Raw genomic sequence first — 27855 nt, 5'->3', positions numbered from 1 at the left:
GCGACAGGGGGCGGGGCCGGCCCCGAGGGGGCGGGGCGGGGCGGAGCTACCGCCGAGGGCTGGTCGGTCGGGCGGCGGCGGCGCGCGGAGGGCGCACGGGCGGCGGGACGCTGGGACAGCGGCGGCCGGAGCGCGCGAGGCGAGTAGGACCCGGGTTGGGTCGGGGTTCGAGTCCGGTTCGGGGTTCGAGCGTGGTCCCCACCCCACCCCACCCCACTCTCAAGCCCAGGGCGCGATCTCGCCGGTCTCCACTAGCCGCTGCCTCCAGCTCCATCATCTCTGCGCAAACTTTCCGGACTTGAGTGTCGCGGTCCCCGCGCCTCTGCGCGGTCCTTATCTTTGACCCTGTCCCTGCTGGTCTCTCCCAACCCCATCCTCCATCCGTACCCCCCTATCCCTTCGCCCCGTCACTGCCTCCCCGCTGCCCCTCTCCCCTCTCTCCATCCTCCTTTCTACCTCTGTCCCGTCTCCCTCCTCCCTCCCTCGTCCTCCCTCGCCCTCCTCCGCGGCCGGGCCGGAGCCAGGCCCCAGGCGGCGGGAAGGCGGCCGGGCGTCCGGCCGGGCTGGGCCTCGGCCTAGCGGCTGGGCCGGCGTGGGGAGCTGCAGCTGTTTGCCATTAGCTGGGGACCCCGCAGGCCCCGCCCCCTCCCTGCACGGGGCGGGGTCCTCCTCGCCCCGGTCTTTGGGACCGGGGAGAGGAGCGAGAAGACCCCAGAGACGTCTAGGCTGGCCTGGGACCCGGGCTTTAGGGAGACCCCGTTGGACATCGGGCCGCCCCTCCCTGGGACCCCGCCTTACTTCCCTGAGCCACCTCCCTGTCCCCTCGTGGAGTGGCCTGTCCCCCTTTCTATCTCCCTCTGTCCTGTCCCGTGTGCCTGCCTGCTCCAGGGGTCTCATAGAAGGAGAGAAGCCTGGGCCTCAGACACCCACGGCCACTACCCTTTCCCCCACCATCTGCTTTCTCCACCTTTAGCCGGTCACATGGAGCGTGGCCACATGGCTTCAGACCTCAGTCTCTCTGCCTGGAAAATGGGTGTGTGGGTGGCTTGGCTGGCAGTGAGGGGAATCTACCAAGCTAAGGATTCAAATCCAGACCCAGCTACTTCCTCGGGCTAAGTGACCCTGGGCAAGTCACTGTGTATTTCTTTCTTTTTGTTTTGGCCGCCCCACGTGGTGTGTGGTATCTTAGTTCCCTGACCAGGGATCGAACCCGAGCACCCTACATTGGAAGCATGGAGTTGTAACCATTGGATCGCCAGGGAAGTCCCCATTGTGTGTTTCTGTGTCCCAAAACACTTCATCTTACCCAAGACACCGTAATACACGGTGATAACTACCCCCCTGGTAGGGTTGTCATGATCAAAGGAGTTGCCCGGATGATAATTATAGTTATACTATTATTCACCCCACCACCTTCGCCTCCAGGGGTCTCCGCAGGGTACCATTCCTGCTTCCTGCCTCTAGTCTCTCTCAGGTCCCCAGAAAATATTTTCGATCACTTCCCTGTTGTGCAGGGGGTGACCCTTCAGGCAGGTGGAAAGCCCAGGTTTCCTACAATTGGATGACTGTGTGTTCCAGGCACTGAAAGGAAAAGTGAGGACAGAGACGTAGAGAGACAGGGCGGGAGAAGTGCAGAGAGACAGAGACGTGGAGAGACAGAGAGAGACGTGGAGAGAGACAAGCAAGAGGCTAAGCCAGGAGGACGTGAGACAGTGAGACGAGACAAGCTCGGCTGCCCCTGGAGCTCCGGCCCCGCCTTCATGCCCAGCAGGTGCTCCACCTGGCCCATCCTCCCAGGTACCCACTGCCCTGGAGCCACAGCCTGAAAAGAGTGGGATGGGCCGGAACCTCTGCAGCAGGGTGGTTAGAGGTCAGACAGCAGAAAGGACTGGCCAAACTCAGTCAGAGTGTGGGGGACGGAAGTACCCTGGCCATCCTCCAGGTCTGGGGGTGCAGGTTAGTGAGAGGCCCTGATTGTCCCTCCCCTTTCCAGCCTCCGGCACCCCTTCTTACTTCCTCCCCGCACCCCCGTGACTTCCAGGGCCTCCACCCGCCTTCTATCCTTACTGCGCCCCCGAGCCCCCGAGCCGGACACATCCTGGCGGGGTGGGGGGGAGCAGGAAGTTCTCGTGTAGCCGGGCAGCGAAACTGTTTATTTTTAGAGAAAATTGTTTCCATAAAGGGGAAAGGCTTTGCTCCTTGCTGCCTCCCCCCAACTTTCCCTACCAACCCCCCGCCACTGCCCAGCTGGACCCAGCTCTTGTTTGGGGGTCTCCTACCCTTTGCTTTCTTTTTGTGCCCCTGTGTCTCTGTCTCCCTAGATCTTTGCAGGAAGGCTGGCCGTCTCCCCATTAGTGCCCCCATCTGCCCATCTAAGCCCCCATCTGTCCTGGTAGCCAGCTCTTGCCTGGGCTGAGGGGAGGGGGCACAGGAAGGGTGGCGCCTGTCGGACTTCAGCACCCCACCCCCCTGCCCCTGGTGGGGGGCCTTGTGGAGGCGGGGCGGTGGGAACAGCTGGAGCCTGTCCAGGGGCTGGACAGATGTGCGGGCGGACCGTGAGGTTTGGTTTCTTTGTTCCAGGCTGTGGGGGGCCCCCCCCCAACCCTTTCCATAGGCAGGACGGGTGTGTGCCTGTGAGAGGGTCCCACGCCCAGGGAAAGAGGGAAGTTGGGGAGGAGGGGGCAGTGGGGAGGGGTGGCCACCTCCCCTCCCCCTGCAGACTCCTGACTCTGGGTGTCATCACACCCTCTCCCCCCTATTCCCAGGTAAACCTCAGCTGGTGCTGCAGGTGGTCTGACTCACAGTCCCCCCCAGAGACACCCGAGGATCTCTGCAGGCAAGAGGATGGCCCAGGTGCTGCACGTGTCAGCCCCCTTCCCAGGTCAGGGGTCTCGTGGGGAAGAGGGCCCAGCCTTGGGGTTGGAGGTGGGGCGTGAGGGACACAGGCCAGGTCCTGTGTGGTCTGGAGGAGGGAAGGGGTTCTGACTTGAGCTGGGCTGAGGGTAGGACACAGCTCTATCCTGAGGGTCTGAATGGGGACAACTCGGTTCTGCCCTCGACAGTCTAATGGAAGAGACAGGGTCTTTCAGAAAAGGCGATTGGTCTGAGTTGGGAGACAGGGTCCTGACTCAGTTGGGAGGTTGGAAGCACAGCCCTGCCCTGGGAGGGTCCACAGGGGACGCAAGGCCTTGCCTTGGGCTGGGGAGGTGGAGAGGGGCCTGAGACTGAGCATTGAGCAGCCAGTGGTGTCCCATCCTTTGGGCCAATAAGCCATGACTCGCCCAGGGGCAGACTCACCCAGTTTGCCCCCAGGAGGGGACCACAGTGTTCAGAGGTGCTGGCTTTTCTCTCTACCTCAGGGACCCCCGGCCCAGCCTCCCCGCCTGCTTTCCCCTCTAAAGAGCCTGAGGTCCCCTACTCGGTGGAGACGCCCTACGGCTACCGCCTCGACCTGGACTTTCTCAAGTACGTGGACGACATCGAGAAGGGCCACACGCTGCGGCGGGTGGCCGTGCAGCGCCGACCCCGCCTGGGCTCCCTGCCCCGCGGGCCCGGCTCCTGGTGGACGTCCACCGAGTCTCTCTGCTCCAATGCCAGTGGGGACAGCCGCCACTCGGCCTACTCCTACTGCGGCCGTGGCTTCTACCCGCAGTACGGCGCCCTGGAGACACGCGGTGGCTTCAACCCGCGAGTGGAGCGCACGCTGCTGGACGCCCGTCGCCGCCTGGAGGACCAGGCAGCCACCCCTGCCGGTCTGGGCTCCCTGACCCCCAGCGCGGCCGGCTCAACGAGCTCACTGGTGGGCGTGGGGCTGCCGCCCCCGACACCGCGGGGATCAGGACTGTCCACGCCAGTGGCACCCAGCGCCGGGCACCTGACCCACGTGCGGGAGCAGATGGCGGGGGCCTTGCGGAAGCTGCGGCAGCTGGAAGAGCAGGTGAAACTGATCCCCGTGCTCCAGGTGAAGCTGTCGGTGCTGCAGGAGGAGAAGCGACAACTCACGGTGCAGCTCAAGAGCCAGAAGTTCTTGGGCCATCCCGCAGGAGCCCGGGGCCGTGGCGAGCTCTGCCTGGACCTCCCCGAGGCCCCTGAGGACCCAGTGGCCCTCGAGACCCGGAGCGTGGGCACCTGGGTCCGAGAGCGGGACTTGGGCGTGCCTGATGGGGAGGCAGCCCTGGCCGCTAAGGTGGCCGTGCTGGAGACCCAGCTCAAGAAAGCACTCCAGGAGCTACAGGCAGCTCAAGCCCGGCAGGCCGACCTCCAGCCCCAGGCCTGGCCGCCACCAGACAGCCCAGTCCGTGTGGACACCGTCCGGGTGGTACAGGGGCCGAGAGAGGTGGAGGTGGCGGCCAGCACGGCGGCGGGAGCCCCTGCTCAGCGGGCCCAGAGTCTGGAGCCCTACGGGGCAGGGCTGCGGGCCCTGGCGACATCCAACGGGGCCGAGAGCCCCCCTGTGTTCCGCAGCCACGAGGTGATGGAGACAGTGTCCCCAGCGCCCACTGCATCCACCAGCAACGTCCACCAGGTGAAGAAGATCAGTATCACAGAGCACAGCTGTGATGGAGCAGCAGGTGAGCCATAGTAGGTGGGGGCAGGCAGTGCAGAGTCCCTCCTTTTCCTCTGAATGCTGGGGTCCAGCCTCCACCCTGTTCTTCCACCAGCAATCAGAACCTCAGTTTCTTCATCTGTGCAAAGGGGACACTTGTGCTGCCGACTCACTCCCTCTAGGGACCATGTGAAGAAATTAGGTATCTGAAGAATTAGGTGTGTGCTCATGTCTAGAACATTATAAATGTGTGGACAATAGGAGGTATTTGGGTGAAGGTCCCCAAGGCTGTCAGTTGCTGGGCAAAAAAAAAATTCTTCCCTGATTGGCAGAAAACCAATCTCAGGCCATGAAAAAGGAAATGTGTTGTTCATGTAACTCAGTAACAGCTTCAGGCATAGCTGGATCCAGGTGCTCAAATAGCGTCAGGAATCTCTACCTCCCTCTTTCTCTTTCTCTGTGCATCCTGGAAGCTTCTCTCTCAGGCAGGCAGAGGTGATCACACCACTCCTGACATCTGTTGAGGCAGCTCATAAAAGGAAAGGGAGCCCCTCAATCCAGATAGCACCAGTAAAAATCCCAGGGGTGACCCTTCTTGGTTGGCTTGGATCATTTGCTCCTCACTGAGCTAATCACTGGGTCTCTCGCTGCCCAGACCCAGATCCTGGGGGTGGAGGAGCCCCACCCAAGTCCAGAGGGAGGAAGGGGATGCTCCCTGGAGGAACTGCTGAGTCCTCATGCTCGGAAAGGGGATGTGGGATGTTCAGGATAGCAGCTGCCCCACCACCGCCGTCCTGAGGCCCCTGGGAGACGCTGCCAGAATGACTCACAATCCTAACAGCTGTTCTTTATCTAATACCAGTCTGGTGCTGAAGGCTCTGTTAAGTGTTTCACCCACCGAGGAGGTTAAGACAGTGGGCTGTGTAGCAAGGTCACCTGGGTTTAAATTGCACCCCTTACTGTGTGACCTGAATGATCAGCTTCACTTCTCTGGGCCTCAGCTTTCCTGTCTGTGAAGTGGCCTTGTAGCGGTCCACACCTCTAGGATTCTTCTGAATTAGTGCATGCATACAGTAAGCACTTAACCATTGTGTGTTGCTACTTCTGCTATTAGTTATTGTGTCACTAAGCTGTGTCCGATTCTTTGCGACCCCATGAACTGTAGCCGCCAGGCTCCTCTGTCCATGGGATTCTCCAGGCAAGAATACTGGAGTGGGTTGCCATCCCCTTCTTCAGGGGATCTCCCTGACCCAGGGATCAAACCCGGGTCTCCTGCATGGCAGGCAGATTCTTCACCATCTGAGACACCAGGGAAGCCCAGAATACTGGAGCAGGTTGCTGTTTCCTACTCCAGGGGATCTTCCTGATCCAGGGATTGAACCCATGTTCTTTTGTGTCTCCTGCATGGGCAGGCAGATGTTTTACCATTGTGCCATCTGGGAAGCCCCCCTACTAATAATTTTCAGGTCAATTCTTGTCATAACTGGGGAAACTGAGGTTTGCAGAGAAGTTTCACATGTCCTTTGTCAAACATCCAGGATCTGAGACCAGGCTGTTCTGAACCTATAGCATGCCTCAAAGATTCAGCCCATTTCCTCATCTAAGTCTCAAATAATATCAGGTAGCCAGAGCCCTGTAGAGGCACCAGAGGGTACAAGCTGGAGGGCGGGGTCCCAGCTGTGTTTTCTTGCTTCCCCATGTTCTTCCTGGCCAGCTCTGGACTCCACCCTGTGTTCTGTGTCTATCCCAAACACCCAGCCCTGCGACCCTGGCCCCCAGCCAGAGGCCCCGCCCAGCCCAGCCTCTGGATCTCTTAAGAGGCAACCTCCATTCCAGACGTGCCTCCCAGCGCAGCCACGGGGCCTCCTGCCTGCAAGACACACAGACCTAGCCGCGTCCCCTCCTTGTGCAAGCGGTCACCCCCCAGAAGTTCTTCCTGTGTCTCACTTAACTCCCTCTTGCTGCAGCCAGCCCCAGTGTCTGCCTCACTTGGGCAGAATTGGCATGTGCTAATTCATTTCATTGCCTTCTCATCCAGCGAATATTTACTGAGTGCCTGCCATGTGCTAGATTTTTCTAGGCACTGGGGACACAGCAGTGAACAAGACAGACGAAAAGCCCCTGCAATAAACAAATAGCCCACCAGAAACAAGTGAAGAAAAATCATTTCAGAGAACGCATGTTTGAAGCAAATAAAACGGATGTGGGATGGGTGGTGGTTGGATGGCGTGGAGGCCCATGTTCAAATTCTGGTTTCCCTGCTCCCTAGGTCTGTGCTCTTGAGCGAGCTAGTTAACCTCTCTGTGCCACATTTGCAAACTGGGGGTGGGGGTGGGGGGGGGCGGGGTGGTGGTTCCGACCACCCAATGGCTCCAGATCAGTATGAGCTGAAATGCATCGGTTGGTGCTGAGTGTTCAGGATGGTATCAGGCACTGGTGGGTGCTCAGGGGTTAGCTGTTGGCTCTTTGAGCCAAGATGTGAGAGAAAAGAAGCACCTGGGTGGTTTCTTGACAGATGTTTTGTTTTTCTGTTTTTTGGCTCCACTGCACAGCATGTGGGATCTTAGCTCCCCACCCGGGGATTGAACTCGTGCCCCCTGCAGTGGAAGCACGGGGTCTTAACCACTGGACTGCCAGGGAAATCCTTGACAAATGTTTCGACCACTTAGGTTGGTCATGCATAGGTCAATAAGGAGGCTGGGAGGGGTCCAGCCTTTCTGCCACCTAGAACTTGCTAGCTGCAGAGAAGGGCAGGAAGGGTGAGAGGCAGCTGTCGCCTCAGGCTGGCAAAGGTGGATGAGACAGGCAGAGGCCCAGAGACCCCCATAAACTCTCATTCACCCCTCACCTTTCAAAGGCACCACAGAGAGATTCCTGGGAGAAGGGGCAGCCAGGCACGTGCATCCGTGGGGTCTCCCCAAGGCTTTGAAATTTCCTGTGTTGTTTGAAACACAGTCCTATGAATGCAATTCATATTCTTTGTGGAAGGTTTGGAAAGTACAGAAGACTCTGTAAAGTGAAAGTCGCTCAGTCGTGTTGGACTCTTTACGACCCCATGAACTATACAGTCCATGGAATTCTCCAGGCCAGAATACTGGAGTGGGTTGCCTTTCCCTTCTCCAGGGGATCTTCCCAACCAGGGATCAAACTCAAGTCTCCCACATTGCAGGAGGATTCTTTATCAGCTGAGCCACAAGGGAAGCCCAAGAATACTGGAGTGGGTAGTTTATCCCTTCTCCAGTGGATCTTCCTGACCCAGGAATTGAGCCAGGGTCTCCTGCATTGCAGGCAGATTCTTTACCAACTGAGACAGAAGACTCTAGAACACTAAATAAGAGCTCCATAAACCCACCACTGCCCAGACACAGCTGCTATCGACACTTCTTCTTTCATTCCGATTTTTTTTTTCTCATGAAGAAAACAATATGTATTTTTGGAGTCTGGCAACATGTAGCTGATGGAATTTGTTGTGTTGCCTTATTTTCTATGTAAAAGCATTTAGGCAGCCCTTACAGTGGGCCAGGGCATTATGTGATGTCCTTTTTGTATCTTAATTCATTGACACCCCCGGTACTGCTTGGAAGTGGGTGGCGTTTCTATATCTGTTTTACAGATGTGGAAACTGAGGCACTGAGTGGTAAAGGAATTTGTCCATAGTTTTCAAAGCCAGGATTTAAATCCTCTGATTTCTTTGATTTAGCATTATCCCAGGGACATTTCATCATGTTATTAAAAAATTTTAGGGGAATTCCTTGGTGGCCCAGTGGTTAGGTCTCCAAGCTTTCACTGTCAAGGGTGCAGGGTTCAATCCCTGGTCAGAAAACTAAGATCCTGGACGCTGCAAGGTGTGGCCAAAAAAAAAATTATTGGAACATGCTGTTTATCTTTTGACAGCCGGGTGACTCTTTACTGTCAAAAAGAAAGAAGAAAGTGTTAGCCTCGTCCGACTCTTTGCAACCCCATGGACTATAGCCCGCCAGGCTCCTCTGTCCATGGAATTATCTAGGCAAGAATACTGGAGTAGGTTGCCATTCCCTTCTCCAGGGGATCTTCCCAACCCAGGGATCGAACGCAGGTCTCCTGCATTGCAGGCAGATTCTTTACTATCTGAGCCACCAAAGGTGCCATGCAAATTTCTTTCTGTGGAAACCTTTCATCTCCTGCTTTTTCTCTTTTTGGCTGCCCCATGCACCTTCCCAGGATCTTAGTTCCTGGACAAGGATTGAATTGGGGCCCTCTCAGTGAAAACAGGACTTCCCTGGTGGCTCAGATGGTAAAGCATCTGCCTACAATGTGGGAGACCCGGGTTCGATCCCTGGGTCGGGAAGATCTCCTGGAGAAGGAAATGGCAACCCACTCCAGTATTCTTGCCTAGAAAATCCCATGGACCGAGGATCCTGGTAGGCTACAGTCCATGGGGTCGCAAAGAGTCAGACACGACTGAGCGACTTCACTTCACAGTGAAAACACCGAGTCCTAACCCCTGGGCCTCCAGGGAAGTTCCTAGAAGAGCATTTTTAAGGACCATGACATCTGTTACCAAATTACTTTATTCCCCCCGACCCCGCTAACCCCATGCTGTGGACTCTGCCTTCCTGCACTAGTTGGCCAAGTGATTTAAATTTTTTAAAAATTTCTTTTGGACTTAAGGAGTTAATCTAATTCTTGGGCCCATGGCCCAAGAATTTCACTAGCCCCATGGAACTAGACATGGCACCTCTCTTGTTTCACTTTAATTCTTCTTTCACCTTTGTCTTCCACCCTCAATGTTGAGGATTGATAAATATTTTCAGCTTTGTGGGGCGTCTGATCTCTGTTGCAATGACTTGACTCAGTTCTGCTCAGTTCTTTTTTCCCCCAGCTTTCCTGAGGTATGTGTAATATACAAAAATCTGCACGTTTAAAAAAATTGTATTCTGTGTTTTTTGTATATAGCTGATTAACAAGTTTGTGATAGCTCTGGTGAACAGCAAAGGGACTCAGCCATATATATTTGTGTATCCATTCTCTCCCCCAAACTCCCTCCCCAGGCAGGCTGCCAGACACTGAGGGCAGAGTTCCGTGTGCTGTATAGTAGATCCTCGTTGGTTATCCATTTTAAATACAGTAGTGTGTACATGTCCATCCCAAACTCCCTAACTACCCCTTTCCTCATCCTTCCCCCTGCCTCCCTGGCAACCGTAAGTTCCTTCTCTAGGTCTGTGAGTCTCTTTCATAATCTGCACATTTTTAATGTATACGTTTTGATGAGTTTAATGTTTCAGCTCTACCTTTGTAGCATGTAAGCAGGGTAGCCAATACATCAATGAACTAATGTGGCTATGTACCAATAAAACTTAATGTGTGGACACTGAAATTTCAATTTCCTGTAATTTTCACGTGTCCCAAAGAGACTCCTTCTTTCAGTTTTTCCCCAACCATTTAAAAATGTAAAAACCATGCCCACAGGCTGTGATTCATCACCCCCTGCTCTGTCATACCCCCCCCATTGTAATATCATTCCTTGCAATCCACCTTCCAGAAGCTTATTTAGATATTTGAGTGTTCTTGAAAAATATGCCCTAGGCATGTTTAATTTCCTAAAATGGTATTGTGCTTTAGGAAAAAAAAATCTCTTTCTGTTTCTTATTTTTTCCTCTCTACACTCTCTTTTGGAATTCTCCACCCTGATCTGGTGGTTTGTCACTTTTAATGACTGCATAGATTTCTGCTCTAGGTATGTGCTACACTTTCTTATGTGATCTCCTCCTTGATGGACACCTGGGTTACTTCCAGCTCCTGGCTGCTTTGAATAGTACTGGCTTCGTCCTTACACGTCCTGTCCCGTGGGGTTGCTGGGTTACAGGAAAGGCACAACCTCACTCCAGATTTTGTCTGATTCTCTCCGGAAATTTCTCCCTGGCCACACTCCCACCAACCATGGCTGGGTCTGAAGTGTCCTTTTCCCTTCATCCACAGTAACATAGAGTTTGTTTATCTCTCTAATTTTTTGCTCATTTGATGCAGTTGTCCAAGGTGGTATCTCCTTGTTTTAAATAGCATTCCTTTGATTTCTGGTGGGGTTGAGCATCCCCATATATGTTTCACAAGTCTCTCTAGTGACTCGCTTAGTCGTAGCCTCTATTTTTTTCTTTGGGGCAATTTTGAGATGTTCCTGGCATTTTCCAGAATAGGGGTTGGCGAACTATAGCCTGCAGGGCCATATGAAGCCTGCTGCCTGTTTTCACACAGCCCATGGGCTCAGAGTGGTTTCTGTGTTTTAGAATGGTTGAACAATGTGAAAAGAGTAACATTGTGTGATATGAGCACAATTATATGAAATTCAAATTTATTAGAACACAGCCAGGCCCATTTATTTACATACCGTCTAGGGTTGCTTTTGTATTGTTTGCAACAGACCTTATGACCCACAGTATTTATTATCTGGCCCAGGACAGAAAAATTTTGTTAACGCCTATTCTAAAAGATAATTCTTTGCCTGTTTTTGGCATCATGACTATCTTTCCACAGCCTTTATTCTTCTGTCAGTTAAATTTAAAAGGTTTTTGGTTTTTTTATTTTATTTTAATTTTTTTTAAGAGTTTTTTTTTTTTAACAAAAGTTTTAACCAAGAGTTTTTTAACTGTTAATGTTGATGTCATTAAACTCATTGCAGATTTCTTTTTTAAATTTTTAATTCTTTCCACTTTATCTAGGTATGATTGACACATAAATTATATTAGTTGACTCTGCAACCGCATGGACGGTAGTCCACCAGGCTCCTCTGTCCATGGGACTCCCCAGGCAAGAATACTGGAGCGGGTTGCCATTTCCTACTTATTATATATTATTATAAGTAATAGTATTCATATTAGTTGAGGGTGTACACATTGATGATTACAGTATATACATATATATGTATGTGACAGTATATACATGTATATATGTATGTATATATCACAAAAATGATTACCACAGTAGGTTCAACATCCATCACCTCACAGTTATAATTTTTTTTTCTGTGATGAGAACTTTTAAGACCTGATCGTTTAGCAATTTTCGAATATATGCCAGAGATTTATGGGTTCCGTTCCAGACCTCCACAATAAAGCGAGTCCCACAATTTTTTTGGCTTCCAAGGGCAAAGGAAAGTTATGTGTACACTTTAGTGTAGCCTAATAAGTGTGCAATAGAATTATGTCTAAAAAGATAATGTCCATGCCTTAATTTTTAAAATATTTTATTGCTAAAAAGTGGTAACCATCGGCTGAGCCTTCAGCAGGTCATAATCTTTTTGCAATGGTAACATTAAGGATTACTGATCACTGGTCACCATAAAAAATACAATAATGATGAAAAAGCTTGGAATATTCTGAGAATTACCAAAACGTGACACAGAGACACAAAGGGACCAAATGCTGTTGGAAAAATGGTGCCCGTAGGCTTGCTCCACGCAGGGCTGCTACTGGGCTTCCCAGGTGGCTCAGTGGGAAAAGAATCCCCCAGCCAGTGCAGGAGGCTCGGTTCAATCCCTGATCTGGAAAGATCCCCTGGAGAAGGAAATGACCACCTACTTCAATATTCTTGCCTAGGAAACCCCTGGACAGAGGAGCCTAGTGGGCTGTAGTCCACGGGGCTGCCAAGAGTCGGACAGGACCGAGTGAGCACAAACACTTCTGTTTTACCCCCAGTTCTCTCACCTGGGGTCTGTGCTAAGCCCTCTTTCCTCACCTCCTTTGGCCTATTTCTTCCTGCAAGCATGCCCCGCTGATTTCATTATTGTGGCTTTGGGAAGACGTGTTACTCTCTCCTAAGCCAGCTTCCCCATCCCTGCCCGTTTTAGCTGGCCATGGACTTTTGTTCTTCCATATAAATTTCCATATAAATTTTGGTCACGGTTCACTCCATTTCCCAGTAGAATAACAATAATAACTATTATCAGTTCTGTTATTGTTATTTTAGTATTGCAGTGTCTGACCTTTAACTTCTCACAACTGGAAGGAGCCATCCCAGGTTTTGAAGGGCAGAGCCTGCTCTTCCATGGGGCAAAAGGGGCCATAGTGCTGCTCCGATTCACTCTTTTTTTTTTTTCCCCACTTTTAAAAAATTTGGGGTAAACAGCATGTAACATAAAACTCTCTTAACCATTTCCCAGTGGCAATAAACATATTCACATTGCTGTGCAACCAACCTTACCATCCACGTTCAGAACTCTTATTTTATGGAGTTATTTGCCTGTGCTGAGTCCTCACTGCTGCAAGGGTTCTCTCTCGTTGCGGTGCACGGGCTTCTTGCCGCGGTGGCTTCTCTTGTGGAGCACAGGCTGTGGGGTGAGTGGGCTTCAGTAGTTGTGGCACGTGGGCTCCGTAGTTGCAGCTTGTGGGCTCTAGAGCGAAGGCTCAGTAGTTAGTAGCAAAAGCACATGGGCTTAGTTGCCCTGAGGCACATGGGATCTTCCCAGACCAGGGATCTAACCACGTCTCCTCCATTGGCAGGCAGATTCTTCACCAGTGAGCTACCAGGGAGGCCTCCCAGAACTTTTCTGTCTTCCCAAATTGAATATCTGTCCCCTTTAAACACTTACTCCCCATCCTTCTCCCCCAGCCCCTGGCACCTGCCATCCTACTTTCTATCTCTGGATTTAACTCTTCTACGGACCTCGTGCAAGTGGGATCCTGCAAATCATGCAACATTTGTTCTGTGGCTTCTTTTATTCCTGAGCATAATGTTGTTAGTGTTAGTCTCCCAGTCGTGTCCGACTCTTTGCAACCTCATGGACTGTAGCCCTCCAGGCTCCTCTTGGCCATGGAATTTTCTAGGCAAGAATACTGGGATGAGTTGCCATTTCCTTCTCCAGGAAATCTTCCCAATCCAGGGATCAAACCCAGGTCTCCTGCATTGCAAGCGGATTCTTTACTGTTAAGGTCTGAGCCACCAGGGAAGCCCCTGGAACATAATGTTACTTTACCTGAATTTAAGTAACAGACCTCCCAGGTGTTTCCATCAGGAAGTCTGACTTTGGGCGACGGTGATACTTTCCACTGTCTCTTGTTACTTTCCATTTGACCACGTAGTGCTTTTGTCCGTCAGATGTGAATTTATTGACAAGATTTAAAAAAAAAAAAAATCAGATTCCCGTAAAAACCTGGCGTTTGCTCTCGGTTCCCCATGGGAGTTGGAGCTCCCGACTCTGGAATCCGCCTGGACCAACCCCGCCCTGGGCTGGGGCGCTGTCGGAAGCTTTTATGGCCAATGTCTCATCCGTTCGATGTGCTCTGCTGTGTGAAGTGTTTACTCCCTGTTCCTAGCTCAAGTTGAGTGTCGCCCATGGACTTGAGGAAGTAGTTGCTGCAGTTGTCAAAAAAAAAGTTAAATGTTAAAGGGAATTAAAATGAATTGGTAAAGCGGGGACATGGAAGCCACACATGGCCTGGGATGGCGGGGGGACCTCAGTGGGTTCTGAGACCTGGGCAGCCACTCAGGGTCTCAGGACTTCTGTTCCTGGCTCCAGGCTGGTGATCCGGGGCTGGAACTCTCTGCCAACTCCACTCCTGTTTTCGCAGTGGGCACCCTCGGGATCCTGAGTCCTACAATGTCACCTTTGTTCTCAGACCAACTTGGGTGTTTTTCCCCTAAATATGATAAAATACATATAGCATAGGGTTTCCCTGGTGGCTCCAATGGTAAGCAATTTGCCTGCGATGTGGGGGACCCCAGTTTGATTCCTGGGTTGGGAAGAACCTCTGCAGAAGGGAATAGTTACCTACTGCAGTATTCTTGCCTGGAGAATCCCATGGACAGAGTAGCCTGGAGGACTGCAATCCATGGGGTCACAAAGAGTCAGACACAACTGAGTGACTAACACACACACACATAACATAAAAAGTCTCATTTTAACCATGTTTGAGTGTCCATTTCACATTGTTATGCAACTGTCCCCACCATCCACCCCGAGAACATTTTCGTTGACCCAGAGTGAAACCCGCCTGGGTGGGGTTTTAACTTTATTTTTCTAACAGCCCTTATTGTTTTTTTCTTTTTCTGTCCACTCCCTGTGGCTACCCTTATTTCTTCTTTGTCCTGATTATTAAAAGGAGCACCTGCTTAATGTTGAAAATAAAGAAGCAGGAAACCAGGTACAAAATGTTATCTACAGAACAACACTATAGATATTTATAATAATGAAATAATACTATATTATAAATTATATTATAAAATAACATTGTATATTATTATACTAAATATTTATAATATATAATATATTTATATTATTTATATAATATAAATATATTCAAATACTTAAATATTATAATATTTAAATATAGTAAATATATAATATTTAATATAAATATTAATATATACATAGTATATATTATAAATATATAACTATAATATAAATATAAAATATATTATAAAATAATATATATTCTAAAATAATATATAATATTGAAATAATATTATAAAGTGATAATAGTAAGTCTTTTTTTTCTTTTTTTTTTTTTTAGTAAGTCTTATCAAAATGTAGCTGACAGTTCTCTTGACTTAACAAATGTTCGTCATGCTCTTGTTGTGCAGGTGTTGTTTTAAGCCCTCTCTCTCACGTTACTGTCTTTAGCGTGTATGGCGTCATGATGTAGGAAATGTCGTGTCTGAGACACAGAGAGGTTAAGTGACCTGCCTGAGGTCACACAGCTCTTTTGCGGGAGATTTGAGTCCTGACCATGACCACTATTTTCAGCTGTAGTTTCCAGACAACACTCAGTATGATGTCAGAGGGGAGGTCACAAGCCAGGATTATAGGGGTCATGTGATATTCCCTGACTGGCTGTGAGGCAGGCGACAAACCAGACCTGGAATGGATCCTGCCACTTCTTTGCAGGGTGACCTAGGTCACCCTCAGGGTCTCAGTTTCCTCATCTGTAACAATCCAGCTTCCACGTGGGAAGTTTTGATGGGAGTAATGCAAGAATTAGCCCTTGGAGCACCTGGCCCAGCGTAGGTGACAAGAGGCAGCTATTATTACTGTTCTTGTTTTGCTGTTGTTAGCTGCAGTAAACGCCTCTTCTCCTGTCTCTGCAGGTCACCCACAGGCTCCTGCAGAATCGTCCTTATCACCCCCGGAGTCTGAGGGGGCCACCCAGGCGCAGCCAGAGAAGAACACAGGCCAGGTGCCTGCCCACAACGACACCACCATCAAGGAGCCCATCAGGCAAGCAGCCTGTCAGGAGTCGGAGTTTGAGGATGCTGGGGGTGCAGGTAAGCAAGTGTGGCTGCATGGAGGACCGGGCGCCTGGAGCCCAGGCATGGGGTCTGGCTTTGGGAGACTCTCGTGATACCACCCCTCCCCCTCCAGGAGGGGCCCAGGCAGGCATGCGGTCCATCATGAAGCAGAAAGAGCAGCCCACAGACCCAGAGACCCAGCGGAGGAGCCTCCAGTTCGTGGGGGTCAACGGCAGGTGAGAGATCCTGGGCTGAGCCCCTCACTTTGATTCATTCATTCAACCAAAGCACAGGAGACAGATGAGGAAACTGAGGCACAGGGAGGCCTGGTGGATTGACTTGTCAGTCCGGTGCTGAGCTGGTGCTGTAACCACTGCATCACACTGCCCCATGGGAGGTGCTGTGTGCCCCCCTGGAGCTCCTGGTCCACGGTGACCTGGGGCACTGATGCGCGGTCCCAGCCCAGCATGGTCGGAGCAATGGTGGGGATGCTCAGGCAGTGAGGGGGCCCTGGAGGAGGCAGAGATGGCCCTGAGGAGAGTCACCGACAGAGGGGAACACGTGTGCTGCAGGACAAGCAGACCCTTGTAAGGCGCGGAGTTGGGGGTGAGGGTCTCCTGGTGGAGGACACATCCTGGATAAACGCTCCGAGGCAAGAGGAAGCCATGACATGAAAAGCGGGAGAGGACTTCCTGGGCGGTCCAGTGGTTAAGACTTCTCCTTCCTGTGCAGGGGATGCAGGTTCGAACCTCAGTTGGGGATCTAAGATCCCTCTTGCCTCACAGCCAAAAAAACAAAACATAAAACAAATAATATTGTAACAAATTCAATAAATACTTTAAAAATGGTCTGCATCCAAAAAAAAAAAAATCTTAAAAAATAAGAAAAAAAAAAATGGGAGGCCTGGGAAGCAGAAAGAGTTGGGGGCCTTGAATGCCAGGCACAGAAGCTTAGACTCTGTCACGAGAGAGCAAAAAGCACGAGAGTCTATTTGCAGTAGGACGAGTGTCTGAATCAGTACAACACCTGTGTAAGGAGCAAAGTGGGTTTCCCTGGTGGCTCAGATGGTTAAGAATCTGCCTGCAATGTGAGAGACCTGGGTTCGATCAGTGGATCAGGAGGATCTGCTGGAGAAGGGAATGGCAACCCACTCGTCTTCTTGCCTGGAGAATTCCATGGACAAAGGAGCCTAGTGGGCTACAGCCCATGGGGTCGCAAGAGTCAGACACAACTGAGTGACTAACACACTTTCTAGCATAAGCAGCAAAGTGTAACAGGTACCGAAGGGTAGAAGTGGAGAGCAGTGCCCCTCCCTGATCCCCCAAACATGATCACCATCACAGGCAGTGTTTACTGAGCACTTATTGCATCCCTGGAGCCCTGTCAACTTCATAGTGCCACCATCCCCATTTAATGGATGGGGAAACTGAGGCCCAGAGAGGTCAAATGCCCCTCCCCTACCACCTACAGCGTCTCCCCCAGGTATGAGTCCTCCTCCGAGGACTCCAGTACTGCAGAGAACTTCTCGGACAATGAGAGCACAGAGAACGAGGCCCCAGAGCCAGAGGAGAGGGTTCCGAGTGTGGCCGAAGCCCCCCAGCTCAGGCCCAAGGAGACGGTGAAGGCCAAGACGAACCGGGAGGAGTCTCAACTGAACCAGGAGTCTCTGCACACGCCCACAGCTGAGGGGGCATCAGGATCAAGTGCAAAAGATGAGATCCGGTCAGTTTTCTGGGTGGGAGGGCTTCAGGCAGGGTCTGGGGCAGAGAGGGTGACCTCTGCCAAGATCCCACCATTCAAGCCCTCTGAGGGGAAACTCCCATCAGTCATGTACACCTTAGTCTGAATTAGTGAACCCACGCTTTCTCGTTCTGGGCATCTGAAGGTCTAGTGGCTTTGATAAAGGGCCTGAGGGGGGCAATTTGGGCTGTTGGGATTACGGTTTAAGGGGCAGGTCAAGTCTGTTCTTAAGTCATCTGCCTTCTTTGGGACATTTTGCCCCACCTGTCCATCCTGTGTATGTCTCCTATTTCTCCCCCTGATGAAAAATCCATCCTCAGAAAAAGATTTCCATCTGCTGCTGGCCATTTGGAATAAAGTTTGACCCATGTGTCCATTTTCTCTTGGGGTCTGTGTGTTGCCCATGTCTGCCCCTTGGGGGTGCTGTGTAAAAGTGTCTGAGAAGGAGCGGGGGTCTGAGATTCCACCACTCAGGGGAGCCCTGGCAGGACTGGGTGAGGGCCACGGGGCACAGTGTTGAGACCTCTCTGAGCACCCCAGTTGGACATGGTGGGTGGAGGACACCCAGGAGGCTGAGGCGAGTGCTCCTGAGATAAACTCCCCTTCGTCTGCTCCTGGCAGGATGGAGCTGAGTCCTGACCTCATCTCAGCCTGCCTGGCCCTGGAGAAGTACCTGGAGAACCCCAAAGCCCTCACTGAGCGGGAGCTGGTATGGTGGGGCCCTGGGCCTGAAGTGGGGGGGCTCCTTCTCCTCCACCCCCACCCTGGCTTCTCCTCATCCACAGTGTGTCTCTATGCTTTGGATCATGGGTACCCCAGGATTCTAGCTGGGAGCTGGTGGGCGAGGGGCTCTGAGACTTGAGTCATGGTCTTTGGAGAGGCGTCAGGGAGGAGGGATGGCTAAGGATGGTCACTTGCCAGCAAAGCTAGCCTTGGTTCCTGTTCCTTCCGGGGCTTGAGGAAGGGGCAGCTGTATTTCCTCTGATAGGTGTAGACACTTGACCTTGAAGATCCCATCCAGGGTGGAGATGCTCACAACTTCCTCTGGGGACATACCTAGGACCACGGGGTCTACACCTCCCTTTAGGGCAGGGGACACTACACTTTCCTCCAGGGGGGCTCACCCAGGGTGGGGCGCCCACACGTCCCCTCTGGTTCAGGGTGGGCTTCCCCTGGGCCGGGGTGGGCTGCCGTGGCCCTCACGCCCCTCTTCTCCCCGGCCCGCGTCCAGAAGGTGGCCTACACCACGGTGCTGCAGGAGTGGCTGCGCCTGGCCTGCCGCAGCGACGCCCACCCGGAGCTCGTGCGGCGCCACCTGGTTACCTTCCGGGCCATGTCGGCTCGGCTGCTGGACTACGTGGTCAACATCGCCGACAGCAATGGCAACACCGCGCTGCACTACTCCGTGTCCCACGCCAACTTCCCCGTGGTGCGGCAGCTGCTAGACAGTGGTGAGCCCTGGGATCGGGGCAGGGGGCCCCAGTGATGGGAGAGCTGTCACCCTCCCAGTCTGATGGAGGAGACATTGCTTCCCAGCCTCATAGTCTAATGGAAGAGGCACCGCCCTCCCAGTCTGATGGGGGAGATCTCACCCTCCCAGTCTGGTGAGGGAGATACTGCCCTTCCCGTCTGATCAGGGAGACGCCGCCCTCCCAGTCTGAGGGGGGAGATGCTCCCCCGCCCTCCCAGTCTGATGGGGAAGACACTGCCCTCCCAGTCTGATGGGGGAGACGCCGCCCTCCCAGTCTGATGGGGGAGACACTCCCCCGCCCTCCCAGTCTGATGGGGGAGACGCCTCCCTCCCACGCTGGTGAAGGGATAGAGGCCCTACCTGTGGCCCCAGTGTCCTGGAAAAGGCAGCCATGGCCTTATGGAAAACATGTGGCCTTTCTACCACCCCAGTGACCCCTGTATAACAAAGGTGACACCCCTGGAACCCTAATCTGAGGAAAGGATGTGGCTTCCCATCTGGGGCTCAGAGACAAGTCGTGGTCCGCAATTAGACGTGACTCTCCACTAGTCAATCTGATGAAGGAGGCAGAGCCCGCAGTCTAATGGAGGAGACATAGGCCAAACTGAAAGATGACTAGGGGGCCTTTCAGATTAATGAGGGAGACACAAATCCTACTTTCAGCCCTAAATTTGGGAGCCCAGTCTGATGGAGGAGTCACAGACTTCACTGTTAGGAGCTGCTCCCATAACAGAGATGGGGACCCAGGGGCAGAATAGGGTTGTCAGTCTAAGAAAAAGAAGGAGTGAGTCCACACCTAGACTAATGGAGGAGACATGATCCCCAGGGCCCATTATGGTAGTGAACAAGGCTTCCAGTCTGATGTCAGAGACGTGGCCTGGTCCTCAGGGCCCCTCCCCCAGCCAGCATCATGGGGGTCTGAGACCCGATGTCTTCCTGGCCCACCCCCGGCAGGTGTCTGCCAGGTGGACAAGCAGAACCGCGCCGGCTACAGCCCCATCATGCTCACCGCCCTGGCCACCCTGAAGACCCAGGATGACATCCAGACCGTCCTACAGCTCTTCCGGCTTGGAGACGTCAATGCCAAAGCCAGCCAGGTATAGGCCCTCGGCGCCGGCATAGCCCTTCCCACTTACGATGTCCTAGCCCTGCCCAGAGCCAAGGCAGGAACCCCCACTCCACAGGCAGAGAAACTGAAGCGCAGAGAAGTATTCATTTCCTCGGGGTTCAACTAGAGGAGGGGGACTTGAACCTGGGGGTCTAGCTCCAGAGCCCCAGTCTTTTTAAAAAAAAAAAAAAAATTTATTTGACTGTGCCAGATCTTAGTTGCCACATACGGGCTCTAGTTCCCTGACCAGGAATCAAACCTGGGCCGCCCTACTTTGGGAGCTTGGAGTCTTAACTACTGGATGACCAGGAAGTCCCAGACTCTGCTTGCTTTTTTACCGATTTATTTTTAATTAAAAGAATTGTATTAGTGGTTTAGGTTTTTTTTTTAATGGAGTATAATTGATTTATAATGTTGTGTTATTTCTGATGTACAGCAAAGTGATTCAGTTGTATATATACATATATATATAATTTTTCATTATAGGTTATTACAAGGTGTTGAATAAGGTTCCCTGTGCTATACAGTAGGACCATGTTGTTTATTTTATATACAGTTGTGTGTATCTGTTAATCTCAAGCCTCTAATTTAGTTCTCCTTCCCCACCTTTTCCCCTTTGGTAGCCATAGGTTTTTTTTTTTACTATGTCTGTGAGTCTGTTTCTGTTTTATAAATAAGTTTATTTGTATCACTTTTTTAGATTCCACATATATGTGATATCATATGATATCTGGCTTTGTCTGATTTACTTTGCTTAGTGTGATCATCGCTAGGTCTATCCATGTTGCTGCAAACGGCATTATTTCATTATTTTTTATGGCTGAGTCGTATTCCATTGTACCACATCTTCTTGGTCTCTTCATCCATCAATGCTTTCATGTCTTGCCTATTGTAAAAGTGCTGCAGTGAGCACTGGGGTACAAGTATCTTTCTGAATTAAGAGTTTTCATCTTTTCTGGGTATGTGTCCAGGTGGTTTACTTTTTTAAAAATTGAGGTGAAATGCACATACGATGAACCCTTTTAAGATGACCAAGCGGGTAGCATTTAGCATAGCTGCAGTACTGTGCGACCTCCACCTCTGTCTGCCTCCAGAACACCTTTACATGGACGGGAGACCCGGCACCCGCAGTTGTCACTTCACTCCCTCCCCTCCCCCAGCCCCAGCCCCCTCAGCCTGCTTTCTGTCTCTGCGGACTTGCCTGTTAGGGATCTGTTATATAAATGGAGTCATGTAGTATTGTGTCCTTTTGTGTCTTAGCTCTTGTCACAGAGCATAATTTCTTTATTTGGCTTTGCCTGGTCTTAGTTGTGGCATGTGGGATCCAGTTCCCTGACCTGGATGGAACCCAGGCCCGCTGCATTGGGAGCTGGGAGGCTTAGGCACCGGACCATCGAGGAAGTCCCTGGACGTTGGTTTTTGTTGAGATTTAACCTCATAGCTCAGTCGGTAAAGAATCTGCCTGCAATGCAGGAGACCTGGGTTCAATCCCTGGGTCGGGAAGATCCCCTGGAGAAGGAAATGGCAACCCACTCCAGTATTCTTGCCTGCAGAATCCCATGGACAGAGGAGCCTGGTGGGCTACAGACCATGGGGTCGCAAGAGTCAGACACGACTTAGCCACTAAACTACCACCAACTTGTAGACAGAAAGTGTACAATTCTTAGCTCAACACGTTTTACTTATGTTTGTACCTGTGACTTAGGAATCTGATTTAAGTGGACATACGGATGGATAGCATCACTGACTCAATGGACATGAACTTGGGCAAACTCTGGGAGATAGTAAGGGACAGGGAGGCCTGGCGTGCTGCAGTCCACAGGGTTGCAGAGAGTCAGATGTGACTTAGCAACTAAACACCACCACCACCAAGGAATGGGGAGACACAGCATGTGCCCAAGGAGGAGACATTTAAGCTGAGACCTGAGGGATGAGAAGGAACCAGCAGGGAAAAAAAGGGATCAGCAAGTACAAAGGCCCAGTGGTAGGTAGGATTGTCCGAAATGTAGAAGGAGGCCCATGAATGGAGGTGCAGTTATCATCAGAGTACTCAGGAACCATGGAAGGTTCTGGAGCAGGGGTGTCACCCTCCGGGGCCTGCATGATCCATAAGCCTATTCCTTTGCCCTACCCAGGCGGGGCAGACAGCCCTGATGCTGGCGGTCAGCCACGGGCGGGTGGACGTGGTCAAAGCCCTGCTCGCCTGCGAGGCGGACGTCAACGTCCAAGATGACGACGGCTCCACGGCCCTCATGTGTGCCTGCGAGCACGGCCACAAGGAGATCACGGCGCTGCTGCTGGCCGTGCCCAGCTGCGACATTTCCATCACCGACCGTGTGAGTCCCCGCCCTGGCGCGCCCAGGGGCGTGGGTGGGTGGGAGCACAGCGCGGGGCATCAGCATGGCAACCGATGCTTTGCAGGATGGGAGCACGGCTCTGATGGTGGCCTTGGATGCGGGACACAGTGAAATTGCGTCCATGCTGTATTCCCACATGAACATCAAGTGCTCGGTGAGTCTCAGCCCTAGCTGGGAAGGGGGTGGGGGCTCTGACGGAGGATGGCATACAGGGACCACACCAAGGGCTGCAGAGTCAGCTGTTTGTTGAACCTTCATGGTGCCCCCATGAGGAGACAAGACACAAGAGCTAAGACTGTGCAGCTATCCTGGTTATCACAGGATTCAAACCAGATCTGTCTGGTTCCAAATCGTGTTCTTCATCACCATGCGGAGGACTTTGGCATTTACTCGAAGTGTATCAGTGTATTCAAGGCCTTGAGAAGTTTCACTGTAAAGAAGCCTAACTGTGTCTTAATGGGGGATTTCTCAGATTTGACCCTAGAAATCTGGGTTTTTTTTTTTTTTTTTTAAATCATGCCCATTAGCAAAATGCTCTTCTGGAAGCCTAACAGGAGGATGAGATTGATGTTTGTTGTGTCCTGAGTGCTTGATGGAGGAGAAAGCCCTTCCAGTCTGATGGGGGAGGCAGGGGCAGTCCTCATAGGTCTGCAAAGCATGCCCTTGTCTGATGAAAGAGACAAGCCCTTCTAGTCTGACGGCATGTGTGTGCTCAGTCGTGTCTGACTCTTTGCGACCCCATGGACTGTAGCCCACCAGGCTCCTCTGTCCATGGGATTTCCCAGGCGAGAATACCAGAGCGGGTTACCATTTCCTCCTCCAGGGGATTTTCCCAGCCCAGGGATCAAACCCACGCCTCCTTCATTGGCAGGTGGATTCTTTACACTGAGCCACCTGAGAAGCGCCTGCTGGTCTGATGGACTGTATACCAAATGCCTCCCAAGCAGGATTTCCAGAACCCTCCACAAGAACCCTATTCAGTTGCATAATGTACTGTTACTGTGACCATTTTTCAGGTGGGGAAGCTGAGACTTAGAGAAGGTTCCATTCTTGGTCCAAAGCCTCACAGACAGGAAGGGGCAGAGACCTTAGGGTGTGAATCCAGACTTCAGACTGGAACCTCTCTGCCCGCTCCTCACCCCCACCTCCCACTTGCCCTGGCCTCCCTGATGCATGTCTGGGGCCAGGTTTGAGGGTGGTGAGGTAGGTGTTTACCACAGCAGTTTCCTCAAATAGTCCAGGAGAGAGAAGGTTGCTGAGACATAAACCATCTGGCTCCTGCTCAGCTTGCAGGTTCTTTCTGAGACTCCGCGTCTTCTCAGCATCACTGCTTAGGGTCTTAGGTGCTCAGGGGATCCCCTTGGGATCAGCTCTGGGCCTCCATGTCCACACTGGGAGATGGGGGTGATGGGGCTGGGTGGTGTCCTGCTGTCTGACATGTGGTCCTGCTCCCAAGGGCTCCACAGTGATGGATCCCAATCCTCCATCATTGTCCTCTGGGAGCACTACCGCTGCCTCCGCACTGCTTCTCCAGCTTGCATCCTCACTGCCCCCTCCACCGTCCTCCCCAAAGTGGCCAGAGGTCACTGTGAGCACCTGAGTCGGGGTACAGCCCTCCTCTGCTCACAGCCCTCTGTGACTCCCACCCCGCTTGGAGTGGGGTCATCCTCAAAGCCCACCTCCCTCCACTCTTACCTCCCCCTTCCTTGCTCACTCTGCTCCAGCCACACTGGCCCGATTGCCGCTCCTGCCTCAGGGCCTTTGCACTTGCTGTTTCCCCTGCCCAGAACACCCTGCCCCTTGGGTGCCCCCCCAACATCCTTCAGACGTCACCCTGCCAGACCACCTGCTCTCCCCTGTCACTCCACCTTATCACTCAGGGAGAACCCTCCACTGCATTCATCTGTGAGCGTCTGTGAAGCTATCTCCCCAGCAGTGTCACCTCCTTGAGGCCAAGAGACCATGGCCTCTTGCTCACTCACCACAGGCGCAGGGCCAGCCAGCAAAATCGCCACCTCAGACCCCCAAGGGGAGGCCAAACTAAAGGAATTCTGCCTCTCATTTCAGTTTGCCCCGATGTCAGATGATGAGAGTCCTGCGTCATCCTCTGCAGAGGAGTAGCCGTGAGAAGAGCGCCAGGTGCCACTCCTGGGGACCAGGCAGCCCCGGAAAGAAATGTCCCTCATCTCCTCCCTGGCCAGCCCCCACTCGATCCACCAAGGTCCCAGGATCAAAGGCAATCGGGGTTTTCCTCTGCTTCCCAGGGGGAGACCCCAACAGCGTGGAGACTTCAGATGAAAGTGGGTTTTTTCCCAGTACCCTGGTTCAAAGCAGCCGCAGCAGACTGGAGCTAAACTCGTATGTAAATCGGCGCCAGTGGCTGGCTCTGAGGCGTGGGTTTGTGAGGAACGCTGAGAACAATCAACTGGCAATTACAGATGGAGGAGGGTAAGAGGGAAAAATATTGTATTTCTGAATCACACAGTTGGAGGGGGAAAGGGGGTAAAAATCACTTACTTTTTGCCAAATTTGAAAGTCACTGGAATCGTGTATTTTCACTTTAAGCCTAAATGTTGTTACGCACGGATCGCATCATCAAGAGTGGCCTGACACCCAGTCCCCCTCCACTTAACTGTCTGGTATACAATTGAGTTCTGTCCGCTGCCCCTTGCTCAGGCAGCTTTCTTAGTGGCATTCTCTTGTGGCCTCTTCACAAAGCAGGTTCTGTCTCTGTCACCCGGGGCGGGAAGTTTAGTCGTTTCTTCTGCCTTCTGTTCTTCCCACTGCGAGCAGCCCCCCACCCACCCCCGCCCCACTAAGGTGTGGGGCTCAGGAGCCAGCAGCCGAGGTGTGCAAGTTGTGCCTTTCTTGAGATTCCCCAGAATCTTCTCCATGCAGGGGGGCCCTGGCAAATATTCATTTTCCTAGAAAATCCTTTAGACCTGGACATGTAGGAAATGAATCCAGTCCCCAGAGGGGTGCCTACATTCCTAGGCTTAGAACCCCAGTGACGAGGCCATCCTTCTCCCCAGACCTCCAGAATGTCTCTCCTCTAAGGAAAGAAAACAGGGCATGAGATTGTTGGCAAGCATAGGCCCAGTTCCAAAAATCCCATGTGTGCTCGATTAAAAGTTGGCTGCCCCCGAGGGCTCCCAGTGCAAACTTAAAGAGACAGAGCTTTGCTGAAAACCAAACAAGGGCCAGCTGCTTGTTGTTTTTTTTTTTTTTAAAACAACCTACAGGCTTTCCGGAGCCGCCTGGAACACAGCCTGCTGGAAAAGGGGCTCTCCCAATAAACGGCAGTTTCCTGCATGGCCTATTTTGTCTCAGAATCGCAACATAGTTTTCTTTCCCATTCCTTCCTTTTGTGACCAAAAAAGCAAGAGAAAAGGAAACAGGGAGGGGAGGAGGGGGACAGGTTCTAAGCCTCAAAAAGTGCCTTGTGACCCGGGAGTGAGATCATTTAGTCTTTAGACGTCCTGCCCTCTCTTGTCCAGCTCTCAGCATAGCCACCAGGGTGGGTGCTAAAACCCCAGCAAGACGGGTCAAGCCCTCGGCACTACACGCGTTCATTCAACAAAGCCAAGTGCTGGCTTCTCTCCTAGAAAAGTAGGTTTCCTGGCCTGATGGAGTCTGCTCACTTTGATTATGATGGAAGGGATAGTACCTAAGACAAGAGAGCTTGGATGGTCAAAGGAGAGAGACACCCCCGTTTGTGTGTGTAAATGAAAAGGAAGGGAAACCCAAGCTGGCTGGGGGTGACCACTGACAGGAGGCCGCAGCTTTGGGCAGCTTTGAGAAGCGGTACGAGAGTTGTGTGTCTATGTGTCCGGCCGTGGAGCCGTGGGTGCGTTTATTTTAATTAAGCTTCTAGAAGCAGATCATTGACCACCGCGCCCCCCCCCCACCCCCACCATGAGTCCATATTTATCCCTGTGTGTTCCCTCCTCCCTGCCCTTACCCCTTGGGCTAGGCGTGGTAGGTTACAGGGGGTTCTGTGCCTGACCCCGCTCTCTTCTCACATGTATTCAAGACCTTTTACTTCACTTTCCAACCATGGTACGTCCATAAAGACAGTATTACACTTAAATGAAGTATTCCTTTTTGTAATCATTTTTTTAGAAGGTAAAGGAATTTAATAAAGCTACTTTATGAGAAGGCCAAAGTGTCTGTGTCTGATGTTTATCTCACTGTTTATCTTTTTATTTTTTAATCAATTAATTTTTAAAAGTTTGGCTGAGCTAGGTCTTCGGTGAGGCACACAGGTTTAGTTGCCTGTGTGATCTTAGCATGTGGGATCTTAGTTCCCCAACCAGGGATCAAACCCACATCCCTTGCATTGGAAGGGGGATTCTTAACCACTGGACCACCAGGGAAGTCCTTGTATTTCTCGTGAAGCTTTAAAATAGATTTCTTTTTAAAAGTAGACTTATTTGAACAATGTTCAACACTACAGAAAACTGGCAAGACTGTTAAAATAAACGCCCTTATGCTCCGCCCTACACTGACACTACCCAATACTGCAGTCACTACCCAGCTGTGGCAATTTCCATTTAAATGCAAATCAGTTGTAATGAATTCATACTCAGTAGCTGCACATAGCTGGTGGCTACCAGACTGGGCTGCAGAGACACAGAACACAGTCACTGTGGCAGAAAGTTCTAAACAAACCAACTGTGGACACCTCAGAAAAAAAAGTTTCCTGTTTTTTTTTCTTCATGACAAAATAATTTACAGTGATTGTAAAAGACAAAATTTAAACAGTAATGTAAACATCTGGCATAGGGGAGGGTGCCATGGTCCCATTTGGTAGAAATGTGCACCATTGTCAACACTTGGAGCATCTCCCGCCAAACATTTTCCTAACAGGCTGAGTATTAAAATACTTTGTTTTCCTGTTTTACCTTTTTTATTGAGGCAGCATATACCTTTCGTGTTTGTGAAGTCGCTCAGTCGTGTCTGACTCTTTGCGACCCCGTGGACTGTAGCCTACCAGGCTCTTCTGTGGGATTTTCCAGGCAAGAGTACTGGAGTGGGTTGCCATTTTCGTGTATGAGTGAGTCGTGTATAAAAGCTGGGGGCTTCCCTGGAAGTCCAGTGGTTAAGACTTTGTGCTCCCAATGCAGGGGACATGGGTTTGATCATGGTTAGGGAACTAAGACCCTCCATGTTGCACAGTGCAGCAAAAAAAAAAAAAAAAAATGTTCAGCTCCATGGCAATTTGAAAAGTGAACATCCTCCCGTTACCAGCACAAGGACAGGAAGGGGAGTATCCTCAGCCCCTCCCCTCTCCAGTCCTGGGACCTCTCTCCCTCTCTTCCCTGAGGATAACTGATAACTCCTGATTCTCACTTCCTCTGTTTTCCCTCTGGACCAGGAGATAATGGGTGGTTTTCAGAGGTTATAGGAAGTCCTAGAAATTTTATGCAATGTT

The 27855-nt window shown here is 51.6% G+C and overlaps 1 protein-coding gene across 6 annotated transcripts; it reads left to right on the top strand.

The window, feature by feature from the left end:
- The first annotated feature begins 74 nt into the window (after positions 1–74).
- On the top strand, positions 75–26586 carry KANK2 (KN motif and ankyrin repeat domains 2). 6 transcript variants are annotated; one of them, XM_061150353.1, is made up of 13 exons: positions 1581–1797; positions 2766–2881; positions 3360–4571; positions 15605–15781; positions 15879–15981; positions 17216–17467; positions 18107–18194; positions 18717–18936; positions 19911–20053; positions 22200–22400; positions 22486–22575; positions 24489–24560; positions 24686–26586. In XM_061150353.1, the coding sequence occupies exons 2-12, from the start codon at positions 2845–2847 to the stop codon at positions 24540–24542; spliced, it is 2577 nt and encodes an 858-aa protein (XP_061006336.1). In that variant the 5' UTR covers positions 1581–1797; positions 2766–2844; the 3' UTR covers positions 24543–24560; positions 24686–26586. The 6 variants fall into 6 exon arrangements, with proteins under 6 accessions (XP_061006333.1, XP_061006334.1, XP_061006336.1 ...); XM_061150350.1 differs by lacking the exon at positions 1581–1797 and adding an exon at positions 75–139 and having other exon boundaries at positions 24489–26586; XM_061150351.1 differs by lacking the exon at positions 1581–1797 and adding an exon at positions 117–143 and having other exon boundaries at positions 24489–26586.
- The last annotated feature ends 1269 nt before the right edge of the window (positions 26587–27855 follow it).

Source organism: Dama dama, chromosome 9 (genome assembly GCF_033118175.1).
Source record: "Dama dama isolate Ldn47 chromosome 9, ASM3311817v1, whole genome shotgun sequence".
Classification (NCBI taxonomy): domain Eukaryota; kingdom Metazoa; phylum Chordata; class Mammalia; order Artiodactyla; family Cervidae; genus Dama; species Dama dama.
The sequence above is the reverse complement of the archived record's forward strand: the minus strand, read 5'-3'. Positions and strand labels throughout refer to the sequence as shown.

Excerpts from the sequence above, each read along its gene's own strand:
- KANK2 (XM_061150350.1), top strand. The coding sequence starts at position 2,845 with ATGGCCCAGGTGCTGCACGTGTCAGCCCCCTTCCCAG. Across the intron at positions 15,782-15,878 it reads TGAGGATGCTGGGGGTGCAG|GAGGGGCCCAGGCAGGCATG; the intron begins GTAAGCAAGTGT and ends CTCCCCCTCCAG. Across the intron at positions 17,468-18,106 it reads AGTGCAAAAGATGAGATCCG|GATGGAGCTGAGTCCTGACC; the intron begins GTCAGTTTTCTG and ends TGCTCCTGGCAG.